This window comes from Sceloporus occidentalis, unplaced genomic scaffold (assembly GCF_023333645.1).
Source record: "Sceloporus occidentalis isolate IW3139 unplaced genomic scaffold, rSceOcc1.0.p SCAF_1, whole genome shotgun sequence".
Classification (NCBI taxonomy): domain Eukaryota; kingdom Metazoa; phylum Chordata; class Lepidosauria; order Squamata; family Phrynosomatidae; genus Sceloporus; species Sceloporus occidentalis.
In genome coordinates, this window is record NW_028316981.1 from 153,159,117 (window position 1) to 153,183,258 (window position 24,142).

Below are 24,142 nucleotides of genomic sequence, written 5' to 3' on the forward strand. Positions count from 1 at the left end.
AATGGAGATGAGGAGCCAGGAGCCTGAAAGAGCAGCCATATATACAGAGACAGTTGTGAATCCATTAGGGATCCTGGTAGCAGCAGTACTCTAGGAAAAGGGTAGAGATTTGAGGTGGGACCACCATAGGTGATGATTAGCATTCTGATTACTATAAAACAATCACATCGACCCATTGAATCAATGGAAACTTGGGCGGGTTACAGACCGCTGAAAAGCGGCGCTCTGCCGCCGCCGCCAGTTGCTGCGTCCGGGAACCACAGCAACCAAACTGCACGGTTCCCGGACACAGCGAAGAAGAAGCGCCAAAATGGTGCTTCTTCTTGCGCCTGGGATGGGATGCCACAAGGCACTACTTGCGCACTTGCGGCGTCACATCTGGGGCGCAGCGTGCGTCAGCAGCGCATCCGCTACGTAAAGATGGCGGCCCCCGTGTGGAACGGGCGCCGCCATTTTGTACAGACTATTAGGGTCAGGGGCGTCCGGAAGGGACGCCGCTTTCTAACCCTAATACGGACCCAGTCCGTACTTTATGCCCGTTTGTAACAGGCCTTGGTTAGGCAACACTTACATAAGTTCTGTTGATTGAATGGATCCACTCTAATTGAAACTAATAATTGAATTTAGGTCCAAAAGTAAACTCCTCTGTCTGCAGAAATCCTTCATAAAAGGCGAAAGATTTATATGATCAGAATAGAAACCAACATACAGAAACTTTTCTATACACTCTGTGGCCTGTTACAGACTGCCAAAATAAAGCTGCTTCGGGTCTCTTTGGAGGTATGCTATTTAAATGATGCATGGGTCCTAAGAGTCCGGAGGTCGCGCCAAAGCCACACTCTATTCCTAAGCACTGGAGTGCAGCTTTGGCACAGCTTCTGGATTCTTAGGATGCATGCACCATTTAAACAGCATACCTCCAAAGAGACCTGAAGCAGCTTTATTTAGGCAGTCTGTAACAGGCCACAACCAGATTTGAACAATTTGGGGGTAGTGGGGTGTGTGTATACACATATGGTCATTTGGATAGATTTGGCGACACCCTGGTTTGGATGGTGGGATTCCTTCAGATTGTGGGATAAATATCCCAATGTGTACCTGGCAAAGGAAAAGGCCTAACAGATTTTGGGATTGGTTTTATGAGGTTTACAAGAGAAAGCCTTTGAATTCCAAGCACATGTTGCAAATCATCATCAGCCAGTAACATTGTTTAATGTAACAGTGGCATTAATATAGAAAATATGTGCAGAATGGTCACACATATTTTGTTAACAGCTGCATAGAACACAATAAACAATTTTGCAGGGAAAAAAAATTCTCACATGTAGAATTATTTACTACTTATCAAGCAGTCTTAAGAGAATTGTATTTTATATGTATTATCCTACTAGAGAGGCATGCTAACTCCAACAGGCCTCCCTGGAAGAAGTTTACCCATCCATTAAGAAGCCAAGCCCTCCCTCCAGTCCATCTGCCTTGGTCCAGGCTTCGGAGGTAGAGAAGAACTGCTGGATCTGATCCCCTTCCCCACCACCACTCTCTTCTCCTTTTGTGTCGCGTCTTTTTAGATTGTAAGCCTGGGGGCAGGGAACCGCCTAATTAAAAGATTGTATGTACAGCGCTGTGTAAATTTACAGCGCTTTATAAATAAAGGTTAATAATAATAATAATAATAAAAATTCCTATAGGAAATTATCATTTGACTTAAATCAGCATTTCTGTCCTGCAGATAAGGAACGATGAATCTGCTTTTGCTGTTCAGAAGGAAATAGAAATGTTGAAGATTTTCAGCTGGCAGCCTAGTAAAGGTAATTCAAGTGTGGGGCGTGGGGATATAATGGTTGAGAGGTATTACCCCAGATTAGTATATAGTGTGCAGTGGGCCCTTGTTATTCACTGGGGTTTGGTTCCAGCGCCCCTTGTGAATACCAAAATCTGTGGATGCTCAAGTTCTATTAAATACAATGGCATAGTAAGATGGTCTCTCTTATATCTCTTATATAAAATGGAAAAATCAAGGTTTGCTATTTGGAATACACCTTTTTTTGTATATTTGCAAGCTGTGGATGCTTCAGTCTGTGGATAAAGAATCCATGGATATGGAGGGCTGGCTGTATTTCCATGTTCTTTAGAGAAGGATGCATAGCACGTAAGGCTGGGAAAGAAGAAAGAGGCAGTTACTCAGTGCTCATTTAGATAGACAATTGATGCTGTCCAAAATAAGATGATAGTAGAAGAAAGGCATGTTTTTGTAGTCAGAAAAAATAAATACTACTCTAAATAGAAATAATATGGTACAATGCTCTTAATGTATTTGTAAATGTATGTGTAAATCTACAGCACTATATATAGAAATAATAATAATAATGTCTATTGCTTACTTTATCACAAGTCCTCAATGGTAATATTAACTGGGAGTTGGAAGAATAGCTAGCTTTTGAATATTGGGTTTATAAATGTTCCCCTGCCCCATAGAGAATATATTGTTCCTGTGAACATGGTGGTGCAGGAGGTGCAGCTCCCAAATGATCCAGAAGCAGGTGTCTTGATGGTTCATTTATTAGGTCCCCTTTATAGGCTCTTTCACAGGGGTATTGACATTTCAAGTCTCCTATGATGGGGTTAAAGAGGAGAGCACTGTTGGTACACTGGGAATGTAACACCTGTTTTTCCTTGCCTAGAATATAGTATATACGAGAAACGGGGGCAAATCAACATAATATGGCAGATGCAGAAAGCTTCCCTTACTAAATTAAGGAAGAAGGAGCTATATGTTGAGAATAGAAAATGGTCATGTTTGAAGTCATAATATTCAAATACTGTATACGTAAAGCAGAGATACTGATTCTATGGCTCTCTAAATGTTGCTAGACTACCTTTATCAGTCCTTCCTTTTCACTGTGGGCTGCTGGAGTGCAATAACATCTAGGCTCTAGATGGGGTACATATTCCCCATTCCTACTATAAAGATTGCCTTGAAGATGAATGCAAGTTTTTTTAAAAAACTCTGTACAGTGGTGGGTTTGTCTATAGCATTAATCCATCTTACTCCTCACTCATTTTCCAGATTCCCCCCTCCCCCACAATTTTAAAGGAACTTTCTTTCTAGATCTGGCAGGAAGTGTGGTGGAAAAAGCATCAGACACTTTAAAAGATTCTGACGACTTTGGAGATTTGAAGTCAGACAGTGAAGACTTGGAGTGGGAATCATGTGGTGAAGATGGCAGTGTGCCCACTACTAGTACAACTTTCCCTGAGATGAAAATTATTCTCCAGTATGAGAAAGAGGACTGGGATAAAGAGCTGGCAGACAAAGAAAACATTAACAATCCTTATGGTAGGTGGAGACCTCCATCTCTCTCTCTCTCTATTAAATTGAATGTTAGAAAGTCAGGTGATTAGGAGGGGGAGGTGCCTTGTGAAAAAGGTAGCTTCTCTTGGATCAGCCATTTAACACACCAGTGCAAATATCTCTGCAGTGCTCCCTTATTTGAGGAAAATAGAAAACTGAATGCTCCAAAAAGAGAAAGGGAATTGCTACTGTTGCTATTATTGTTTTTCTGTCTGATATAAGATGCATCCACACTGCAGAAATAATCCGATTTGACGCTGCTTTAACTGCCCTGATGCAATGCTATGGCATTCTGGGAATTGTAGTTTGTGGAGGCCCCAGAGCAGAGCTGATTATAAACTGTCATGCTTCAGAATGTAAAAGAGAGCTTACTAGTAGAGAGCTGAAAATAGGGGCCTTTCAGTTGCACAAGGGTATCTTTATTTTCATTTGTGAAATCGTAGAAGGTATGATGCTATCCAGGACCAACTGTGGAGCTCAGTCCCTGCTGCTGGACAGGAATGTAAGGGATTAATACAGGGATTTTACCCTTGGGACCTCCCTTTACATGTACATGCAGACATTGCCCCTCCCAACATAACATATGAATAAAAATACTTTGATTTTTTAGTGTGTGTATTTTCATTTGCACATTCATGTATGTTGATATTTTAACTTTCTATGAAGAATAACATTGTTCAAATTAAAACAGCTTTATTTAAGTAAATCCAATATTTAATTCAATACATGTGTACATTTTACACACAAAAAAGTTTGGGAGGAGGAGGAGGGGGGATCAGGGCTCCCAAGTCTCATGTCCCCTCATGTATCCACCTTAGGGGGTCCCGCCTCACTGTTTGAGAGCCAATGGATTAACAGAACTGGAGCTGAGAAACTAACCCTTCAGAGGTTGCTTGATTCCAGCTCCCTTCACCCTCAGTCAACATGTTCAGTGACCAGGGATGGTGAGCACTGGAGTTCATCAGTGTCTAGGGACGAAGTAGAAGTTGATGGACCATTACTAATGTGAAAGTAAGATTTAATGGACACTCCAGACATAATTCTGTACATGGATGTGTGGAGGAGTTCCATCTTGTCTTTTACCACAGGAAGCAAAAGTCTTGAGATTTGCCTTTCCCCAGATCTCTTGATTTTTTTCTTTTTTCTTTTCTTTTTTTTTTTTGAGGAGTGGGGGGGGTCCATATTGTTTCTTTATTATTATTATTATTATTAACCTTTATTTATGAAGCGCTGTAAATTTACACAGCGCTGTACATACAATCTTTTAGTTAGACGATTCCCTGCCCTCGGGCTTACAATCTAAAAAGACATGACACAGAAGGAGAAGGGAGTGGTGGAGGGAAAGGGTAAGAGGTCCAGCAGTTCCTCTCTACCTCCAAGGCCTGGACCAAGGCAGATGGACTGGAGGGAGGGGGAGGCTTCATAATGGATGGTTACTCATTTTCCAGGGAAAATACATACTCTCAAGTAGGATAATACATATACAGTACATAGCAATACAGGAAAGGGTTCAATAAACAGGCACCACAAGAACATCAAATAGTAAGCGACAATTATGCAATGCCTGGGAACGCTTCTCTGAACAGGATGGTTTTCAACTCCGTTTTGAAGCTGGTTAAAGAAGTGATGGCTCTTGCTTGTGGGGGAAGAAGGTTCCAGGAGTGAGGGGCAGCAAGTGAAAAGGGGCGAATCCGGAATGGGGCAGAGGAAATCCTGGGCTGAGACAGCAGACCTTGACTACTAGAACGGAGGGCCCTAGTGGAAAGGTGAGGAGAAAGAAGGTCTGATAAGTAGGGAGGGGCCAGTCCATGGAGGGCTTTAAACGTGGACAGCAGAAGCTTATACTGAATACGGAAAGGGAGGGGGAGCCAGTGAAGGGATGCCAACACAGGAGAGATGTGGTCAGAGCGGTGGGTGGAAGTGATAATGCGTGCAGCTGAATGCTGAACAGAGATTAAAGGACGGAGGTGAGAAAGAGGAAGCCCAGCCAGGAGGACATTACAGTAATCAAGTCGTGAGATCACTAGGGCATGGACCAGGATCTTGGCAGTAGAGGCGGAGAGATATGGTCGGATTTTGGCAATATTGTATAAAAAGAATCTACAAGCCTTGGCTGTGGTCTGGATCTGAGGGATACACGACTTCTTACATTCTGGGTTGAAAACAGAAAACTAGGTTTCCAGTAATTGTTTTAACAGAGATGTAACATGATTATTCCATACTTATTTCCAGAAGTATTCTAACAGTGTGTCCTTTTTAAATAACTTGTAAGGTTTTATCTAAATTTTAATTTTATTTCTCCCTCAAACATTCTTATATGTTATAACAACAGGAAAATCTTAATAAACACCATGGGAGAGGGAAGAATTGTATACTAATTTATGGTAGGAGGCTAGGAAAGCAGAATTTTAATAGGATAAAAGTGTATTTGGCCACTTGTTAGTCATATTCCAGCCTTGCATCCCATTCATCTCTGTAGTGCATCTTTTCACTGATGGGCAATAGGGTCTCAGTCTTGCTGCTATTCTGTTATTGCCAATAGGTCCTTTGTGCTGCAGTCCCTTCTCAGGCAGTCATATGAGTGATATAATTGGGCATGACTCTGCTTGTCTCTCCCTCTCATTCTTGCAAGGTTTGTGGCAAGCAACATCTTCCTGAAGCCAGCTGCTGTGTGCACATTCACACAGCAGCCAGTTTCGGGAGGCAGTTAGCAGCCATGATTGCTTGTCAAACCCCTTCCCTCTAGAAAACAGTGTTTGGTGAAGTGGAAAACAGATCACACAACTATGGATTTCCAAAGTGGTACTGTGTGGGAATGTGTGATAAGAAATTATGCAAAACCTGTATGCTTCCATTCTTAAACTAGTGTAATTGGGGTGGGACAGCAGGCTTGTTTGAAAGTCCTTTGTCTTGAAGTCTTCCTGAATTTTTTTTAATCAAAAGAGAAAGTTGGTAAGCTGCTAGTTTTTAACATAACATGCTGCACTATTGATGACATGTTGTATAACGTAAAAAAGAAGAATGAGTTATCAAGTGTCAAAAAAATTATGTTGTGCTGGTGGGTAGACAATAATACATGTTGCCACAGAAAAGGAAAGCGAGGGTTGCATACGTCTCAAAGTTGGAAATAATGAAGTCACTGGCAGTATTATTTTACTCAGCCCTGACTCAGACCCAGATTTCATCATCCATGACAGATCATTATAAGCTCTCTTCTTTAAGAGTCCTTTAACGTATTTGGACTGAGGTTGCATCAACTGAATTTCCAGATGAACATGAACTGTTATATTTTCTAAGAATTAATACTGAGTAGGTTTATGTATTAGCTTACTAATCACAATAATGCAAAGGAAATACCTGCCAACATACTCAAATGAGTGGTTAACTTGTCCTTGGTAAATCATGCATTACCACTTGTATTTCAGCTTGTTTATTCTTAAGGAATGCAAATAATTTGCTACGCTGTGGGTCCTTATTCCTTAGCATGGATGTTTTCAATTAAAGCTGAGATCTAATTATCTAATGAAGACAACCAGATATGTCAAAGATAATAAAATACTATGTTGGCTTAAACCCATTCCTTAATTATCTGTTTAGATTTTGATGATGTTATCCAAAGTGAAGATTTCTTGGATCAAGATCCAGCAGCACCATGTTCAGTTCAAGGACAGCCTTTTTATGATCCCAGCTTGCACCATGTAGCACCACTGACTTTGAAGCAGGTAGAGGCTGTGCTGGTTGACGGTCAGTTTGATGATGCTGTTGACTGAGGCATTTTCAGGATTGGCATATCAACAAAGAAGAATGGTTCTAAACAGGGATGTAAATATAAATGCAAGAAGTGCTAAGAACCAAAAGTAGGAAGCTGCACACAGCCTAAATATCGCACAAGGCATACATTGAACTATATATTAGAAATACAGTGTTGTAATGTTATTAAGAATACAAAAATATAGCAAGCCAACATTCCTTGCATAGTCCTATTATGATACAAAACCTCTTTCAGAGTGTGCAATTACAAGGCATTAATTTCAAGTGTTCAGATTTTCATAATCCAAAAAATAAAATAAAAATAAAATAAAAAAACCATTTCCTAAAAGTCATTCATGAGTAGGGGCCCATTAACAGAATGTAATTATAGCATTATAAGTCCACTTTAACTGACATGGTTCAATTCTGCGGAGTCCCAGAATTTGAGGTTGGTGGATGGGCCTTTAGAATTCTAAGCCAGAGAACTCCAGTGCCTCTGATTAAACTGCAAGACGTGGGCTTCCATTGGATGTCGCCATAGCAGTTAAAGAGGAATAGAGTGCTATAATTATGGAGAGTGAATGAGCCTCTGACATTCTAATCTTTTTTTTTATTGATCAGCATTCTCTTTTCCCCATATTTATATGCTTTATTTATGAACATATTTATATTCAATATGTTTGTATTATATTCAGGCTGTATGCAGGTTCTGCCTTCTTGTTCTTTAGCACTTATGCTTATGTTTGTTCTCAACAATGGCTGAAATGTTACTTCTGGATATCTCAATGAAACTGATCTGGGAATCAACAAATACAATTTTCTATTTGTAGATTTTGTATTTAAGAATGACTGCATTGTATATAACATTTTTTGAAACTGGAGAACTGGAAGTTTGCGGAACTAGAGAGAGGACAACTGCAGGTTTCAATGGTCTTACAAATGGTTTGGGTTTATTTTAAATTAATGGTTGTGGTTACTGCCATTGATAAGCTTCTCATTATCCTCTCTTATAAACCATGCAATTTTACTTTTTTTTATTTAAGGTGAATAGTGTTGTTGCATATTTATTTCTGTGCTACAAACTCAGCATCATGACTTCTGCAGTTCAGTTTCTTGTGTGCATTTATTTATTATATACTGGAGATCTCTACCATGCTGGAGATATAGATCTTGATGGGGTGACTTCTGAAGAATACAGTCTGTTTGATATTTTTTACATTGTTTGTGTGTTTCATTTATTGTGTAACTTGTTCATGTGTGAGATGCTCTGGAAGCACATACACTTAATGCCTGAACTGAGATGATTTGATGCTCCTGCACCCCTGGGAAAAAAGTCGATGCTTCCTTCCCAGATGAATAAATTACATTTTGATGCTTGATAGTGATGATTTCTCAAAGTGCTTGATAGCGTGATAGTTTGTCAAAATGCATATCATGCACGTACAAGTACAGGCTAGTCCTCTACTTTGTGGATGAGTTTCAGAGACTCTGCTTTTTTTTGTCTATGCAGCCTGTAGGGGGCAGGAGACATCCACCCCTTAATCTGTGGCATGCTTCTTCAATAATAAATGTTCACTCATACATAGCCAAGTAATATAGTTATCAGGAACAATGTCAGTTCTGATCAGATAACATTGAAATGGTGCTTTATTGGGCCCATAAGTTGTTAAAAATGAATGTATGCTACTTAAAAGAACTAGTTTAAAGAAATGAGTTTTTGAAACTTGCATGTTTTATTTCTATTATTTACAATATTGGCTCTTAGGCTTAGTAATGGAGATGAGCGCACCAAGGGGAAACCTTTATATTTTAATCAGAGTAAAAAATTTTGGTAAAGTTTATTTTTCAATTCTATTTTTGTTGTTGTTATAGTTGTATGCTTTCAAGTTGTTTCCAACTTAAGGTGACCCTAAGGCAACTCTGTCATTGGGTTTTCTTGAGAAGATTTGTTCAGAGAGGAGTTACCATTGTCTTCCTTTGGGGCTGAGAGTATGTAATTTGCCCAAGATCACCCAATAGGTTTCTATGGCCAAGTGGGATTTGAGTCCTAGTCCACGCAGTTTTTGGCCCAGGTTAATTGCCACTTATATTCATCTGGCATATTTGAAAACAGAATTATTTATTGGTCTGTCTTATTTCATGGGCTGAGAGAGAGTTAAATCTTTGTCCTTTGTCTTATATCCAAGGGCTCAGACTAACTGGTAGGGAATTAGTCGTTCCTTGATTCCCGTCTCTTTATAACTACTACGTTCTAGTTCTGTGACTTACAGTAGTTTATGTCCCATTCTCCCAAGTAGCAGATGTCATTGCTATAAACTGATGAAACACAATTTGCTGAATGCATCCTGCACTTGCTGGTTAAAAATTGTAGGGCAGCCTAGTTCGCAGGATTAGATTGAAAGGCTGTGTGGTCTGGCATTTTGAAGACAAGCAGTATCCAACCAGTTTCCCATGGGATGTCCACTCCACACACAGGTAGGATACATGTGGGAATGTGGGGAATGGACACCAAGGATCATCCCTTGCAGTAGGTAGTTTGAAGCTTCTGGATTGTCCAAGCCTGGTGTAAGTAATAGGAGCATGGCCTTCTGCCTTTCAGAACTCAAGAGAGAATAGTACTTTCTAGCTTTCTATCTCCAGCTCCCTGCCTCTGGCCCTCAAGTAGCTCATACTTTTTCATACCTTCAGGGCTCAGACAGTGGCATGGCAGACCCTTGAATCCAGTCAAATCCTAGTATACGCCACCATCAGCTGATAGAGATGCAGTGTAAACTCAAGGAAATAAAAATGCATAGAGTTGAGGAATAAAAATGTTACATACAAATGTGCACAACAAATTCCCAAGAACTACTTAAATAAAGTAGACTTGGGAGGATGTCATTTGTAGGAACAGCTATAGTTACAGTATATGCTTAAGCCCTTCTCTGCCAGATAGTTTTTCCCCTGACTCACCCACATGTTTCCAGCTACTTTTCATCTGTACCAGATTCCTCCCCCACTTGTTTGTAAATATTGCTTCCAGATCACTGAGTGGTGATTTTGAATGGAAGGTAGCTGAAGTGGAATGGGCTAAGGACCCTGTGCATTCCCATGGCTCCTCTTCAGAAAGAAATAACCTAAATGGTTATTTTGTTTGAAAATTAACACTTGTAACATGAAGTTACTCTTAAATTTTGCTTTGCTCCTTTTTTAGGGGGGTCAGAAACAGCAATAGGATCTGACTTCTGCATACATCAGCTGCTCACAGGACATGTTCTTGTGGATGAGCTAGGAGAGTCTGGACCATGTCAGAATAATTACTTGCAGAACATATGTGGAAATATGCAGCAGTTTTTAATAGTGATCTTTTAAGGTTTTCATAGATCATCCTCAAGCAACAGGTGGCCCCCTATTGCAAACTAGGCCATGCTGCTGTTTGTAGTTTGCTTTATTGTTGGCATTTTACTGCTGGAGATTTTGATATAGTAACAACCCTTTGCAGTAGTCTCATGGATCAATAATTCCAGTAATCCCAGGAGTAAATCCCAGGAGCGAGTTTAGCCCCATCCTTGTTGAGCAATGTTGATTTCCATCACCTACACAGGATATAGATTGATTTAATACAGTCAGCTTGTTCTTGTAGCTGGTGGTTGCAGCAACTTGCCAATAAGTCTGAATATGCTGAATTTGCGATTGGAGAAATTGATCACTTTGCAGCAAATTTTCCTTTTATATTCCTCATGGCAGTGGAATGCTGAGCACAAGTCATATAGAGAGGATCAGAAGACAGTCCAACAGGCAGAGAAAGAGAGAGATTTAAGCACAAAATATGAATGGAAAGGACATAGATCTGGGAGTAGATGAGAAGAAAGCAGGTGAGATCTGGGCCATTCATTCTGTTAAAAAGCCGAGAGTGATGCCATTCTGGGCTTAATTCTGTTGCTGTTACTTTTTCCACTTTCTCCTCTAATGGATTGATTGCCTCAGTCTATTTCTGTCTCATGTTTTGTTACATCCGCCACTGGGTCTACTCTGTTTACTTTTTAAATGTCTACCCTCTGGTTTTGCACATACCTGGGCTTCTTTCTGAATTCTTTGGCTGGACCTTCTTTTTTACAACACAGATTTTAAGTTAAAATAAATATGCAGAAGATTTTCTTTTGATGTTGTTGCAATCTGAAGCATTATTTCTTCTTCAAAGATCAACTTTCCCATTTGAGCCGCATCCTGTGTGCTCAGATCATCCAGTCATGTAGGCCTTTTCAGACCTGGGAGTACTCCTGTGCTCACAGTGGGTTAAAGTCACAGTAACTAAAATTATACATTAAAAACAAGAGAGAAACGTTTCAGAAACATCTACGATAAGATAGCAATCAAATACTGAAACAGAGAATTATTAACTGGAGAGTGAAGAAACCCTACCAGAATGTGTTATGTACCTTTGGAAATAAATCCACAAAATCCCAAAATGAGTCCTAAAGATGATATGAACATCAAACACAAAGTTAATATTGGAGCTGTAAAGGCAGCAGGTATATCACAAAATGGACTCTGGACATATTTAGTAATGAGAAAGCCTCTCTCCCTTTTCAGTCCTTGAGAAATGCAATCAAATTTCCTAACAAACAGGCAGGGCAGTTTTCCTTTCGGACAATTCAGTTCAAGTATAGCAATTCTTTAGGTCTACTACAGCAATCTAGAATAAGTGTCACTACATGTGATCTGTAGCGTACTGGATCTGTGTAACTTACAGTCATAATCAGGGCTGAAATATAGCTTAAAGCATAAGTAGTGACCAATTAATTAATTAATTATATTTTAATCAATCAATTACTGTTTCAGTTTTCAAGACTAACTATCACACATTTTCTTTTCTTCCCCACCACCATAGGATCACTCTGTAAATATGACAATTATCAGTATCAATGGCTATTGGAACTATTGCTGAAAATATAATTTAAGTTAAAAAGGATAGTACCTGCCACACATTTTTTAGAAGGAAAGGGCATTTTTAATCATCCCTGATGTTTTCCATTCTGTGTCACACTAATTCATGTAGACCAAAATAGCTGGAACATTCAAAATGGTGCACTCTTCTTTTAGCCCTGTGGGCTAACCAAGCAGATGCTAGTTGATTAATCCACTAAAGCTTTACTGATTAAAACTTGTTTTGCAAGCTTCATTTAGAAATGTTGCTATGGTGGTGGACCTGCAAAAAAGCCAATAAATATTAGTCAGCCATTCTCGACTCCATTACAGAAATTTTGCAGATAAAATTGAAGAAAGACCCCAAAATCCTCCTCTTGGGAATGATAGACAAAAAACATGAAAAAGGAATTTGAGAAAATCTTATATTACATGATTTCATCAGCCAGGATTTTATACTGAAGATGGAAGGAGATGGCGATACCTGATATTCAGGACTGGAAAATAAAACTCTACAATTGTATGGAATGCAACAAATTAACACTACATTTAAGAGATACTCCAGTTGAAAAAATTAATAAAGACTGGGGCATGCTGTACAATTATCTAAAATCAGCATAAGAAAAGATTAGATATAGAAAATCCAGACCCGTTTATACCCATGAGATTAGAATAAATAATTACACCTGTTTTATATAGGTAGGAATTTGTAAGATTTATAATGATACCTGTGTAAATTTACAGCACTTCATAAATAAAGGTTAATAAATAATAATAATAATAATAATAATAATAATAACAACAGTGCTATACACTCAACAATTCCTATAATTCAGTTGAAGAGAATAACCATGTAAAACATCAGTCTTTAAAGAATCATTGTATATACAAGATAGAGGTACTTAGAAAATCAAATAGAATAGATGAAATAAAAGGTATATTTATATTATCACTCTCTGAAATCTCACCGAAAACAGGAAGGAATGAATAATGTTAGGCTTAGTGTTTCTAGACTAGTAATGATGTTTAATGTTTTTTGATAAGTAGTGATGTGGATGTCTGCCTGGTATGATTTTGTGTCTATGTGTTTTCTTTTATGTTGTCTCTGATTGTTTGTGTTTTGATAATAAATAAAATTAGAAATGTTGCTAGAGATTATGCCATTGCTTAAAGAGAATTGGACACAAGGGGGCAGACTTTAGTAGTCATTGGCAAAATTCTCAGAAGACATGGAATATAAATTCTTCACTTGGAACAACTAGTGCTTAAGATACTAGAACTAGCCAATCAAAGAGAAGTAAAATGGCAAGCCCCTTTCCTTAGTTTTGAAGAAAAAGAAGAAGTGGCTAACAATGAAACTTAGGCCTGTTACAGACTGCCAAAATAAAGCTGCTTCGGGTCTCTTTGGAGGTATGCTATTTAAATGATGCATGTTGCACCAAAGCCACACTCCATTCCTAAGCACTGGAGTGCAGCTTTGGTGCAGTTTCCGGATTCTTAGAATGCATGCATCATTTAAACAGCATACCTCCAAAGAGACCCGAAGCAGCTTTATTTTGGCAGTCTGTAACACTAAGAGAACTCTTCTTCAGAGCTGCTTATGTAAAGTTTAATTCCCGTAGTGCAACTTGGAAGCTCTCTTTCCTACAGCTAGTCTGGGCAGGTGTCAATCCAGACTGAGGCACACAAAAAGAGATATCTTGCATACATAGTGCTAATCCATCAGCTACTGTCATTTTCTCCCACACCAGCTTTTTGTATTATATTTATTAGATAAAGCTAAGCTTCCCCTTGCTCCTAAAAGGAATGCCTTTTTATCCCAGGCTGGCTTCCTATTCAAAATCATAGCCCACTGGATGTCTGCAAAAGAGGTTTCCTTTGAAATGTGTTGGCATTTCTAGGTAGTTCTTTGTAAAAGGGGTTTAAGGAGAAAAACTATAGTTTCCAGCACCACAGGTCATTTAAAAATCCATTGCATGCCAGCTACATTGTTAGGAATGAATTTTGGTTCCTTTAACACTACTTCAGGTTTTAATTTAAAAAATTCCATAACATTTATTCTAACACTACAGATATTTTACTAGCAGTATAAGGATGGGGAGTGGGCATTTAAATTGCTTACAAATGTCTTGCTTATGCAAAATTAGCATCATTCCTCATATTCAGAGCCACTCTGTGTGCCTGCCTTTAAATAACAGAGGTAGGGAACAAGTTTTACTCCAAACTCTCCCTCCCATGGAGTGCACCATTGTTTCTGGGCACATTGGAAGTGACATCCGACTTCTGCTTGCCATTTTGGGTCTGGCTAAAAAGATAGTATGGAGGAGTGGGAGATTGTGGGAGGTGTTGGACTGTAGGCAGCATAATTTCTCCTTATATTGGAGTGTTTTAAATATGGTTTTGGGGTGAAAATTGCCTGAAATTTGTGCTCCCAAGTCCAGCTCTGGGGACTAGCTGATGGTTGCACTTCTCCTACCCAGCTGTAAAGAAATAGACATGGAGCAATATATCTTCATGTTTGGAAAGACAACGTGGTGTAGTGTTCAGCGTGTTAGGCCAAGGTTTGGAAGATCCAGATTCAAGTCTCCACTAAACTACAAAAATTCAGTAGTTAAGCCTGGAACAGTCATGATGTTGGGTTGAACTACTTCATACGGTTGTTTTGAGGATACGATAGTGCAGGAAGAGAGCCACATACTCTACTGTGTGCTCTTTGGCAGAAAAGCAGAGTAGAAGCAGAGTCTGGAAAAATTACATGGCTATACTATCTTGAGGAATCGTGGAGTTGTAGTCTGGAAATGTAACACACTCAGGCACTGGAGGTAAGTGTAACTAAGAAAAAAGGAAAAGTACCCTGAGGATCCTTATCCTGATCCTTGCTTAGAAATTAAGGAGGAGTGTCACCCAGTGAGTTTCCATGGCTGAGCGGAGATTCAAACCCCAGGCCTCCAGAGTCATAGTCCAATGCTCAAGCACAATCACAACAAACCACTCAGTGGTATTTATTTTGTTTATTATGTTTAAGGCTACTTTGCATTTTGCAACTGTTCTTCAGGAGTTGTCATGTTTGAGGGCCATTTTTAAAAAGCAGCCCATAAAGGAATCAGGAATTATCATTGAGGGCCATTAAAAAAAATGAGACAGTGGAAGAATCAAGAGTTGCCATTGTGGTTTCACACGAACATACACACAGAGGGATGGGAAGAGGATGCTCTTCAGTCTTTAGTGGACAGAAGTCAGGACAAATTGGAAAGAATCTGGTTGGACAGTGTGTTAAGCCTTTCACCATCCAGCCCAAATTTGCTAGCTGCCATATAGCTGATTGGTGAGACGCCCAGAGTGAGCACAGAAGGGTTTCCATTGAGCCCCACTTGCCACCTGCTGCTTACACGCCAGCAAGATACAAATTGTAAATAAATACAGCCATTTAAAATAGAAATACAATGTAAATTATTGGATTAGGAAAGGGTCCAGATGACCTTTGTGACTGCTCAGTCTGTTGTCCGGATGCTAAAAGCTGATGGACAGCTTTAAGGCCCCTGTTTTCCTTTCTTACAGACCTAGCCAGTCCTTCAAAAGGACAATGTCTTCTGTGCTAATGCAAGATATATAGCCACCCAGCTCTGCCTACATATGCTTATTCATTTGAGACCCAGTAATGTTTTAAGGCTTGCTAATTCTGTTTTCCATAGTTTGGGCTGTGATTAAGAAGCTGGTATGCATTGGCAACCATTCTGTAAAAATCCATGTGTGTGCGTGTAGGGGGAGCTCAACCAAAGAGATGATAGAGAACACATTCCTAGACAGCAGCACTGAGAACAGAAATGCCTTGCATACAGAAGTAGGAGTTTAAGCTAACCAAGAATCAAGAGAGTCTCGCTGTTAATATTATTAGCTCACTGTAGTTACTTGAGAAATGTGTGGAGGGTGGGTGTCCCAAATGGTTCACACAGCATTAAAATAGCACCGGAGAGGGTAGATTGCCAAGGGCCATGCTGCAGGAGGAAGGTCTAGAAATATCCATCTGCATAAGCATAGCTTTTCTCAAGCAGGTGCACAGCTATAAATCAGCATTACTTCTCCAGAGGATATCCTGGGCCAGATGAATCTAAAATCCTAAACCTACACCCCTTTGATTATGAAGTTTAGGTTAACATTAGTGTTTCTGAACACTACCACTTTGTTTGGGGATGAGAAAATACAGATGACAAAGTCTCATGTCCAAGGCACATATCCTTGAGCACATCACACTTCTTGGCAATGATTGTTCAGTCCTGCTGGCCCTGAACAAAAGTGTTTCTTAGGTTTTGGGACATAGTGGGCTTGCATTCGCTGTTGTTGTGTGAAAATTTTGGGTGGAATCACATTTTGTAGTACTTCCTCAAACATGGCAGCTGCAAATCTCCAGTTTGTCTGTGTGGCACTTTATTAATGATTTTCCTTGGGTATAGCTGCTACAGGGCCCAATGTGGCATTCCCATAGTGATATTTCCCAGCCATGAGATTTACTGAAACTTGCCCACAGAGCAAAGCCAGTCCTAACACTGGATAGAATGAAGCAATTGCATTAGGTAGCAGATGCTGGTTGGTAATGGATGTTGGAAGATAGATCTGTGTGGTTTGTGGGTTTTTCGGGCTATGTGGCCATGTTCTAGATTTTCTTCTTGACATTTCGCCAGCATCTGTGGCTGGCATCTGTGGCCGGCATCTTCAGATATGCCAGCCACAGATGCTGGCAAAACATCGGGAAGAAAATTTTCTAGAACATGGCCACATAGACCAAAAAACCCACAAAAAACCATGGATGCCAGCCATGAAAGCCTTCGACTTCACATAGATCTGTGTGTTCCATATACCTAAGTATACCTCCAGAAGTGAACACAATGCCTTGCTTTGGCCTCATTCATTTCCTGAGACTGGCTTTAAAGGACATTCTGGGCACACACATGCCCAGAAAAATGGTCTCCTCGCCAACTCATAGAGATTTCCAGAGCAACAGATTTTGCATGGGGAATGGTGCACCACCCCTTCATTCTAAATTAGAACTGAAAGTAGGTAATCCATCAACTTCCATTTCCCCCTCTAATTTGTCAGTATTTGTGCACCTGGTGTAGGCTTTAGCCTCCAACCCCACCATATTTGCCCCAAGGTACAGTAGGGAATACTGTCCTGTGACCAGTGTTTGTGTTCAAGAAAGATTCAGCTGCTACATTGTTTGGCTTTTGTATGTGGAAATGTGAATGTGAATTGATTGTCCCTTGATTCAGGCAGCAAAATATCTTGGACTTGCCCTGCCTGGCAGTTTCTGCTTGTCATATAGCAAGTCTCCTTGCTCTAGTCTGGTGGAAAAAAACTTTTTATCCGTGGGATGCCCCTTTACGTAAAAATAATTTGTTTATTTAGTATGCATATTTTCATTTGCACATTCTTGTATATTGATATTTTAACATTTTATAAGGAAATATTATTATTATTATTATTATTATTATTATTATTATTAAGCTTTATATAGCGCTGTAAATTTACACAGCACTGTACATACAGTCTTTTTAATTAGACGGTTCCCTGCCTTCAGGCTTACATTCTAAAAAGACACGACACAAAAGGAGAAGGAAATTGTGGTGAGGAAGGGGATCAGGTCCACCTTTTCTTCTCTCCCTGGACCAAGGCAGATGGACTGGAGGGAGGGCTCTGCTTCTTACTCGAGGCCAGGCCTGATGGAGCTGGCCCTGCCTTTTCACTCCCTCACAGGTCGGATGATGACAGATAGCTTGGAGGAAGGGTTCTTCTTCTTCAGGCTAGGCCCAAAATAACAGTGTTCAAATTAAAACAGTTTTATTTAAGTAAATTCAATATTTAGCTCAATGCATGTGTAAATTTTACACATACAAAAGTTTGGGAGGATGAGGATAAGGAGGGATCATGGCCTCCAAGTCTCATGCCCCCCCTTGAGCAACTCTCACCAACCCCCATGGGAGTCCAACCCCACAGTTTGAGAACCACTGCTCTTGTCCTTGTGATGGTCTTTCCTGCTTGAGTGCCTGAGATATGGGAGTAAGTTAACTACTCAGTGATCCTGGTTTATAGACCCAGTCGTTGGCCCTGTCCAGATGGGCCAAAAAGCACGTACTGAGTACGTGCTAGGGTTGCCTGGCAGCATCCTTTTCAGACGCTCCCTAACCCTAATACGTATTCACTATGTCAAAATGGCACCCCCCTGTCTACACAGGCACCGCCATTTTGACGCGATGGATGCATAGCGTCCGCACGACGTCACGAGTGCGCCATTTGCGCACTCGGGCATTGCAAGCGCGATGCAAAAAGAACCCGCTTTTTGAGGGTTCTTTTTCTGCTGCCGGGAAGCCTCGCCGTTTGGCAGCTGAGGCTTTCCGCTGGCAGAAATGGAGGCGGCGGCAGACCACCCTTTTTGGGCGGTCTGTACCCTGCCTAAGAAAGCTCATGCTACAAATTTCTTTTTTTCAGTCTCAAAAGAATTAATGGATACAGCTGGTTTTTTACCATTATGACAGTGTAAAAGGAAGGAATTAGGCACATGGGATGCGGCCTCACATTTGATCAGCTGTGAGCGCATCTACACTACCAGTCTGATAGTACTTTAACTGCCATGGGAGTTATTGGTATATAATAAAACAGGAACAGTCCAGGACTTAATCCTTGAACACGGTGATCTGTTGATTCTGAGCCCATTTGGGCTTATAAAAGCTTCCAGAGGAGGCTGTTTGAGTTTTAAGGAGAATGGCAAATGCCTTTTTATAGCAAGGTAAGGTGGATTACAGACTGCCCGTTTGGGGCGGCCTGCACCCGCCCCTTTCCCCGCTGTATTGGGGCCTCAACTGCCAGAACGGCAGCCTCCGAGGCCCCAATCTGCCGCTTTCCAGGCCGCTTCCCCGTGGCCTGGAAAGGAGTGTCCTTGGGGCTTCAAGCCCCAAGGACACCTGGTGGCAGCGGGGAGGAGGAGAAAGGGGCTGCTCGGCCCCTTTCTCCTCTGCGTCGCTGGGCGCAGCCATGTAAAGGCTGTGCCCAGAGACACAAAGCTGGAAGGAGCTCCAAAATGGAGCTCCTTCCGGGGGTGCACAAAGGGCGCTCTAGGCACCCTCACGTGGCCCCACTACGTCACAACTGTGCCGCCCCGTTTAGGGTGGAACGGGAGCCGCCATTTTGTATGTGCTGAGCACGTACTAGGGTTGGGGGCGTCCGGAAGGGATGCCCCTTTCTAACCCTAGTACGTGCTGAGCACGTACTTTTATGCCCATCTGTAACGGGCCTAGGATTTTTGCCTGCCTAAAAGAGGTGATGGTAAGGCCTTTGCTTATACAGCCCTCCCTGAACCCCGACAAATTAGATAATTACCAACCAGTCTCTAATATCCCATTCTAGGGCAAAGTACTGAAGGATGTGCTGTCTTCCCACTTCCAAGGGTTCCTGGAATAGACAGATGATCTAGATCTGTTTCATTCCAGCTTCAGGTCTGATTAAGGTATGGCTTTGCTTGCCTAGGGATGAGGTGGCTTAGTGGTTAAGATGTCAGTTCTGATGATTGGAAGATAGGAAGGTTGGCAGTTCGAAGCCCGAGTGCTGCATGATGGGGTGAGCTCCTATCACTAGTCCCAGCTTCTGCCAACCTAGCAGTTCGAAAGCATGCAAATGCAAGTAGTTAAACAGGTACCATTTTGTTGAGAAGGTAACAGTGTTCGGTGCTGTCACGCTGGCCACATTATCACCAGAGCAGTCCTCGGACAACACTGGCTCTTCGGCTTAGAAACGGAAATGAGTAGTGCTACCTACAGCTGGTTACAACTAGACATTCATGTCAAGGGACTACCTTTACCATTACCTTTTTGCTTGCCTTGGTAGATGTTCTACACTGGGAGCTGGGGATGAGGAAAGTGTTCCTCTTGGTTCTGCTGGACCTCTCAACAGCTTTTAATATCATTCACCATGGACTCCTTCTGGGCCCCTCTTCACTGGCACTTGGAAAGACTGTGTTATAGGAGATTTGGTCCTTTCATGGAAGGTTGAACTCAGACCAAAGGTGGTGCCAAGGAATTCTTGTTCTACACCTCAGCTATTGGCCTATGTGGTACAGTTTTGTTCCTCAAACTATTTAATATACAATGCGCCTGTTTGATACGCGGCTTTCAGCATAAGTTGAAAGCTGCTCTGGAGCGCACAGGAGCGCGTGGGGTTGCACGTCCCATTGAAAGCAATGGGATGCCGTGCCATGCACAAACCCCATTACTTTCAATGGGGCTTGAGCATACACGAGGTTTTTTTTTACGCGGTGGTCTGGAACGGATCCCTGGCGTAAAAAAAGGGCGCAATGTAATATGAAATCGCTGAAAGTGATCGTCTGGAGTTTTGGGCTTTGGTGTCATCAGCATGCTGATACCATATCCCTTTCACTTGCTTTTTCATATTATTCTAAAGAAACTGTTTCAGTGGTAAATCAGTGTCTAGTATGGGAATTGGACTGGATGAAAGTAAATAAATTGAAGCTTATTCCATACAAGGCAGAGATGCTCCTGGTCAGTCAAACGTGTTAGGGAATATGGATTTAGCTTATTCTGAATGGAGTTATTTGCCTCGAAATCTAAGGTTTGCAGGTTGGGTATATTCCTGGACTCAGCTGTGTTATGATTGATTTTGCTTCCATTTTATTTCTGTGTTGTAAATTGTCTTGGGTCTTTAATTTTGGAAGAAAGAAAGAATATTAAATACACAATAAATAAATAATGCTCCATCTTAGTTTGTAGTTTGGCAAATGGAATACTTGAAATTTTCTTTGCTAGAGATCTCTCGTGCTGCTGCTTAGGTGAGGTCACTATGGCACACCAGAAGAAGATTCAAGATATATCACAAAACTACAAATCCCAAGATTTCATGAGAAGGAACTGCATCAGTTAGGGTATAAAGCTTTTATAATGGTGTAATATTGATGCCCTCTATTTGTCTATCTAGACCAGGATTGTCTATTCCGATTGCTAGTTGTTTTTGGTGATCAGAGGCTTAACTGAAGGTCCTTCTTTTCATCTGAAATTCTTCCTAATGGACAGTTTTTAGTGCTTGCTAACAGTAAAAAATACACTGCTGCTATTCAGTTTTTTCCACCTTAGTTATTTGGAGAAAGATACGAAAACATTGAGGACAACATCATCTGGGGCTCCTATAAAGTGCTATTGAATGAGGACAGATAACTACATGATAAAAATAGAGCTTAGAAAAGTTCCTTGGTTGGACTAGCTGCTGGCTGTGCTGGCTGGGGGATTCTGGAAGTTGTACTGTAATCTAAAAATGAATTTTCCAGGATGTGGACAAAAATGTTATCTAGAAGCATCCTCCTCTTTTTCCTTGTTCTTTTCTTTCTTTTTCTTTTTTACAGTGGAAATACCAGGGGAAATTGGAACGTGGAACATTGCTCAGGCAATGCACCATGACTGATAAGTCATCCTTCCACATCAAGATGCTGCTGGCTAGTTACTTTTTTCTTGTTCTGCTATTTCTGGTATGACCACCAGCCGCCTTTAACAGTTGAGAGGGCAGGCAGCAAGCAGCACCTGAGTTAACACAATGGAAGAGAATAGAAGTTGGCCAGCTTTTGCTCTCCTATAGAGCTTGGAAGATGTACTTTTTTAGATTATATTTTCCCATAATCCCAAAACAGCATAGGAAGGAAATCTGAAAGTGGTGCAATAAAACACCCTTTCCCAAGCTTTCTTCCTCCTCTCCTTTTTCCTTCTTGCCAACAAGGTGCCTTTTCTGCTGAGTCTATTACAGTTGGGCTTTTCTATGGGATTCCAAAACGAGACAGACAACAGTTTATACCTCTCCACCATTCCCTACTTTTTGGAATATCTGCTAGGAAAGAAATTTGGAATTCTCTGAAGAAATGTGAGGCTCAACCTGCCTATGGTGTTACATATGTATTTCTTTGGATGCGCCCCCCCCCCCTTTTAATGCAAGTATCATCAGCAGCATAATACAGTGGACCCTTGTTATACGCTGGGGTTTGGTTCCAAGATCCCCCGGCGTGTATAACAAAATCTGTGTATGCTCAAGTTCCATTCAATATAATGACAAAACAAAATGGTGTCCCTTATAAAAAATGGAAAATCAAGGTTTGATATTTGAAATTTATGCCTTTTTTTTGAACATTTTCAAACCGTGTATGCTTGAATCCATGTATAAAAAATCCATGTATAAGAAGGGCCAACTGTATAGTGCTTTGAGTGTTGCACTAGGACCCTGGGAAGCCAGGGTTTGAATAGAGTAAGTAACACTCTCTCAGCCTCAGAGGAAGCCAGTGTTGAGTCTCCCTTACCTGGAATTCCACAATCCAAAATGTTCCAAAACCATTGTCCTGGATGGCTGAGTTAGTAACATCTTTCCTTTCTGATGGTTCAGTGTACACAAACATTGTTTCATGCACAAAATTATTTAGAAATATTGTATAAAATTACCTTCAGGCTATGTTTGTAAGGTGTATATGAAACATAATGAATTTTGTGTTTAGACTTGGGTGCCATCTCCAAGAAAACTCATTATATATATATATATGCAAAAATAAAGTTAAAAAAATCCAAAATCTAAAGCACCTCTGGTCCCAAGCATTTTTGATAAGGGAGACTTAGCCTGTGCTATGTCTCCCTTGAACAAATTTTGTCAAAAAATCCTAAAATAGGGTTGGCATAAATTAGAATGGAATTGAAGACACAACAGCAACTCGTCAACCAAGCAAATGATCACAGCTGCTCTTCATTCCCTTATTGCAAATGTAAATGAAACAACTCCCTCCAGATGTGCTCCAATTAGGACTGCCCAATATTTTCTTCAGGCAAAGGATAAGATAGTGTTCTCTCCCCACTGTGAGTCTAGAGACTGTCAGAACTGGCACGTACATCTTACTTCAAACTTGATAATGCTAAAACAGCATATACAGGGCTAACTGTGTTGGCCATGTAGCAAAGTACAATAACATTCAAAATCCACAAAACAGTAATACCTTCATCGGGACAACTAAAATGCAAAAAAAACCCCAAACACATGTTGCAAGCTTTTTTTCCATGAATATGATTTTTAACATCTTTGTGTGATGAAGCAGCCAGTGGAGCTTCAAAGCTTGCATGCAACATGGTGGGGTTTTTTGTTTGTTCGTTTGTTTCTCGGGCCTCATTCCTACTTACAAATAAATCGGTTTGCGATCTGAATTGATGGGTCGATTCGACAGTGGAGTGTGGTTCACACTACATTTGCCCCAATCAAATTTTTCCCCTGTAAAATAACCCACTTGTCGTTCACATTCACGAATGAATCAATTCAAAATGGACCCATTCCAGCCAGTCGAAAGGTAAATGTAAATCGATTCCGATCTGCATCTGGTTCACTCTTGCATGGAATCGATTTATCCAAAAAGAAACAGAAAAAATCAGCATCAAAAAGACGCAGCTTAAATGGGTCTAGTGCATGGCCCCCCTTTCCAAATCGTTTCAGTGATTTGGTTCAAGGGACATTTGAACCAGTTCAAACTGATTTGCGATTTGGTTTAAAAGGTAGTGGGAATCAGGCTTTGGTTTTTTGGTTTCTTTTTTCTTTTTTTTTTTTTCTTTTTTCATTTTCCACCTTTGGTTGGTCCAGTAAAGGTATCACTGTTTGTGCATTTTGGACAATGCTAAGATATTTCAAACTGAGGTATTATCCCCCCATCACCCCTCAGAACAGATTGTATGGCATTTATGCCTGCCTTCCAACAGAAATGTTAGAGGAGTTCAAGGAGAACTGCTAGGAGGTGTTGCTGCCCCTCAGAATCTGCTACCAGAGATGGACGCCTTCCATTGGAGTCTGCAGAGTCCACTGCAGACAATATTATCAAGAGAGGGATTTCCCTCTGAATTTTTAACAAAACAGGAGAATATTAAATTGGTAATAACAACAGCAACAACATTAAAGTGATGTTAAGTTGCTCTCTTCACTCTATTATTCTATTGATGGAAACCGTAACAAGAGCATTTGCTTTAATTAGAGAGGAAAAAGAAGAGTCATGTGAATGACCAAACACTTTGGACAAATATTAGTCTCATTGCTTTTGTTGAAAATGAATGATTAGCTGAACTTGTAGTT

General features: G+C 40.6%; 1 protein-coding gene across 1 annotated transcript in view; it reads left to right on the forward strand.

Annotated features, from left to right (window-relative positions):
- The window catches only part of LOC149322457 (uncharacterized), a 34,134-nt gene that overhangs the window by 5,144 nt on the left and 4,848 nt on the right, over nt 1-24,142 (forward strand). The window contains exons 2-5 of the mRNA XM_089527333.1: nt 1,730-1,808; nt 3,068-3,337; nt 6,950-7,074; nt 21,408-21,530. Coding sequence (XP_089383459.1) covers nt 1,730-1,808; nt 3,068-3,337; nt 6,950-7,074; nt 21,408-21,530 — 597 coding nt within the window. The remainder of the gene's footprint in view (nt 1-1,729; nt 1,809-3,067; nt 3,338-6,949; nt 7,075-21,407; nt 21,531-24,142) is intronic.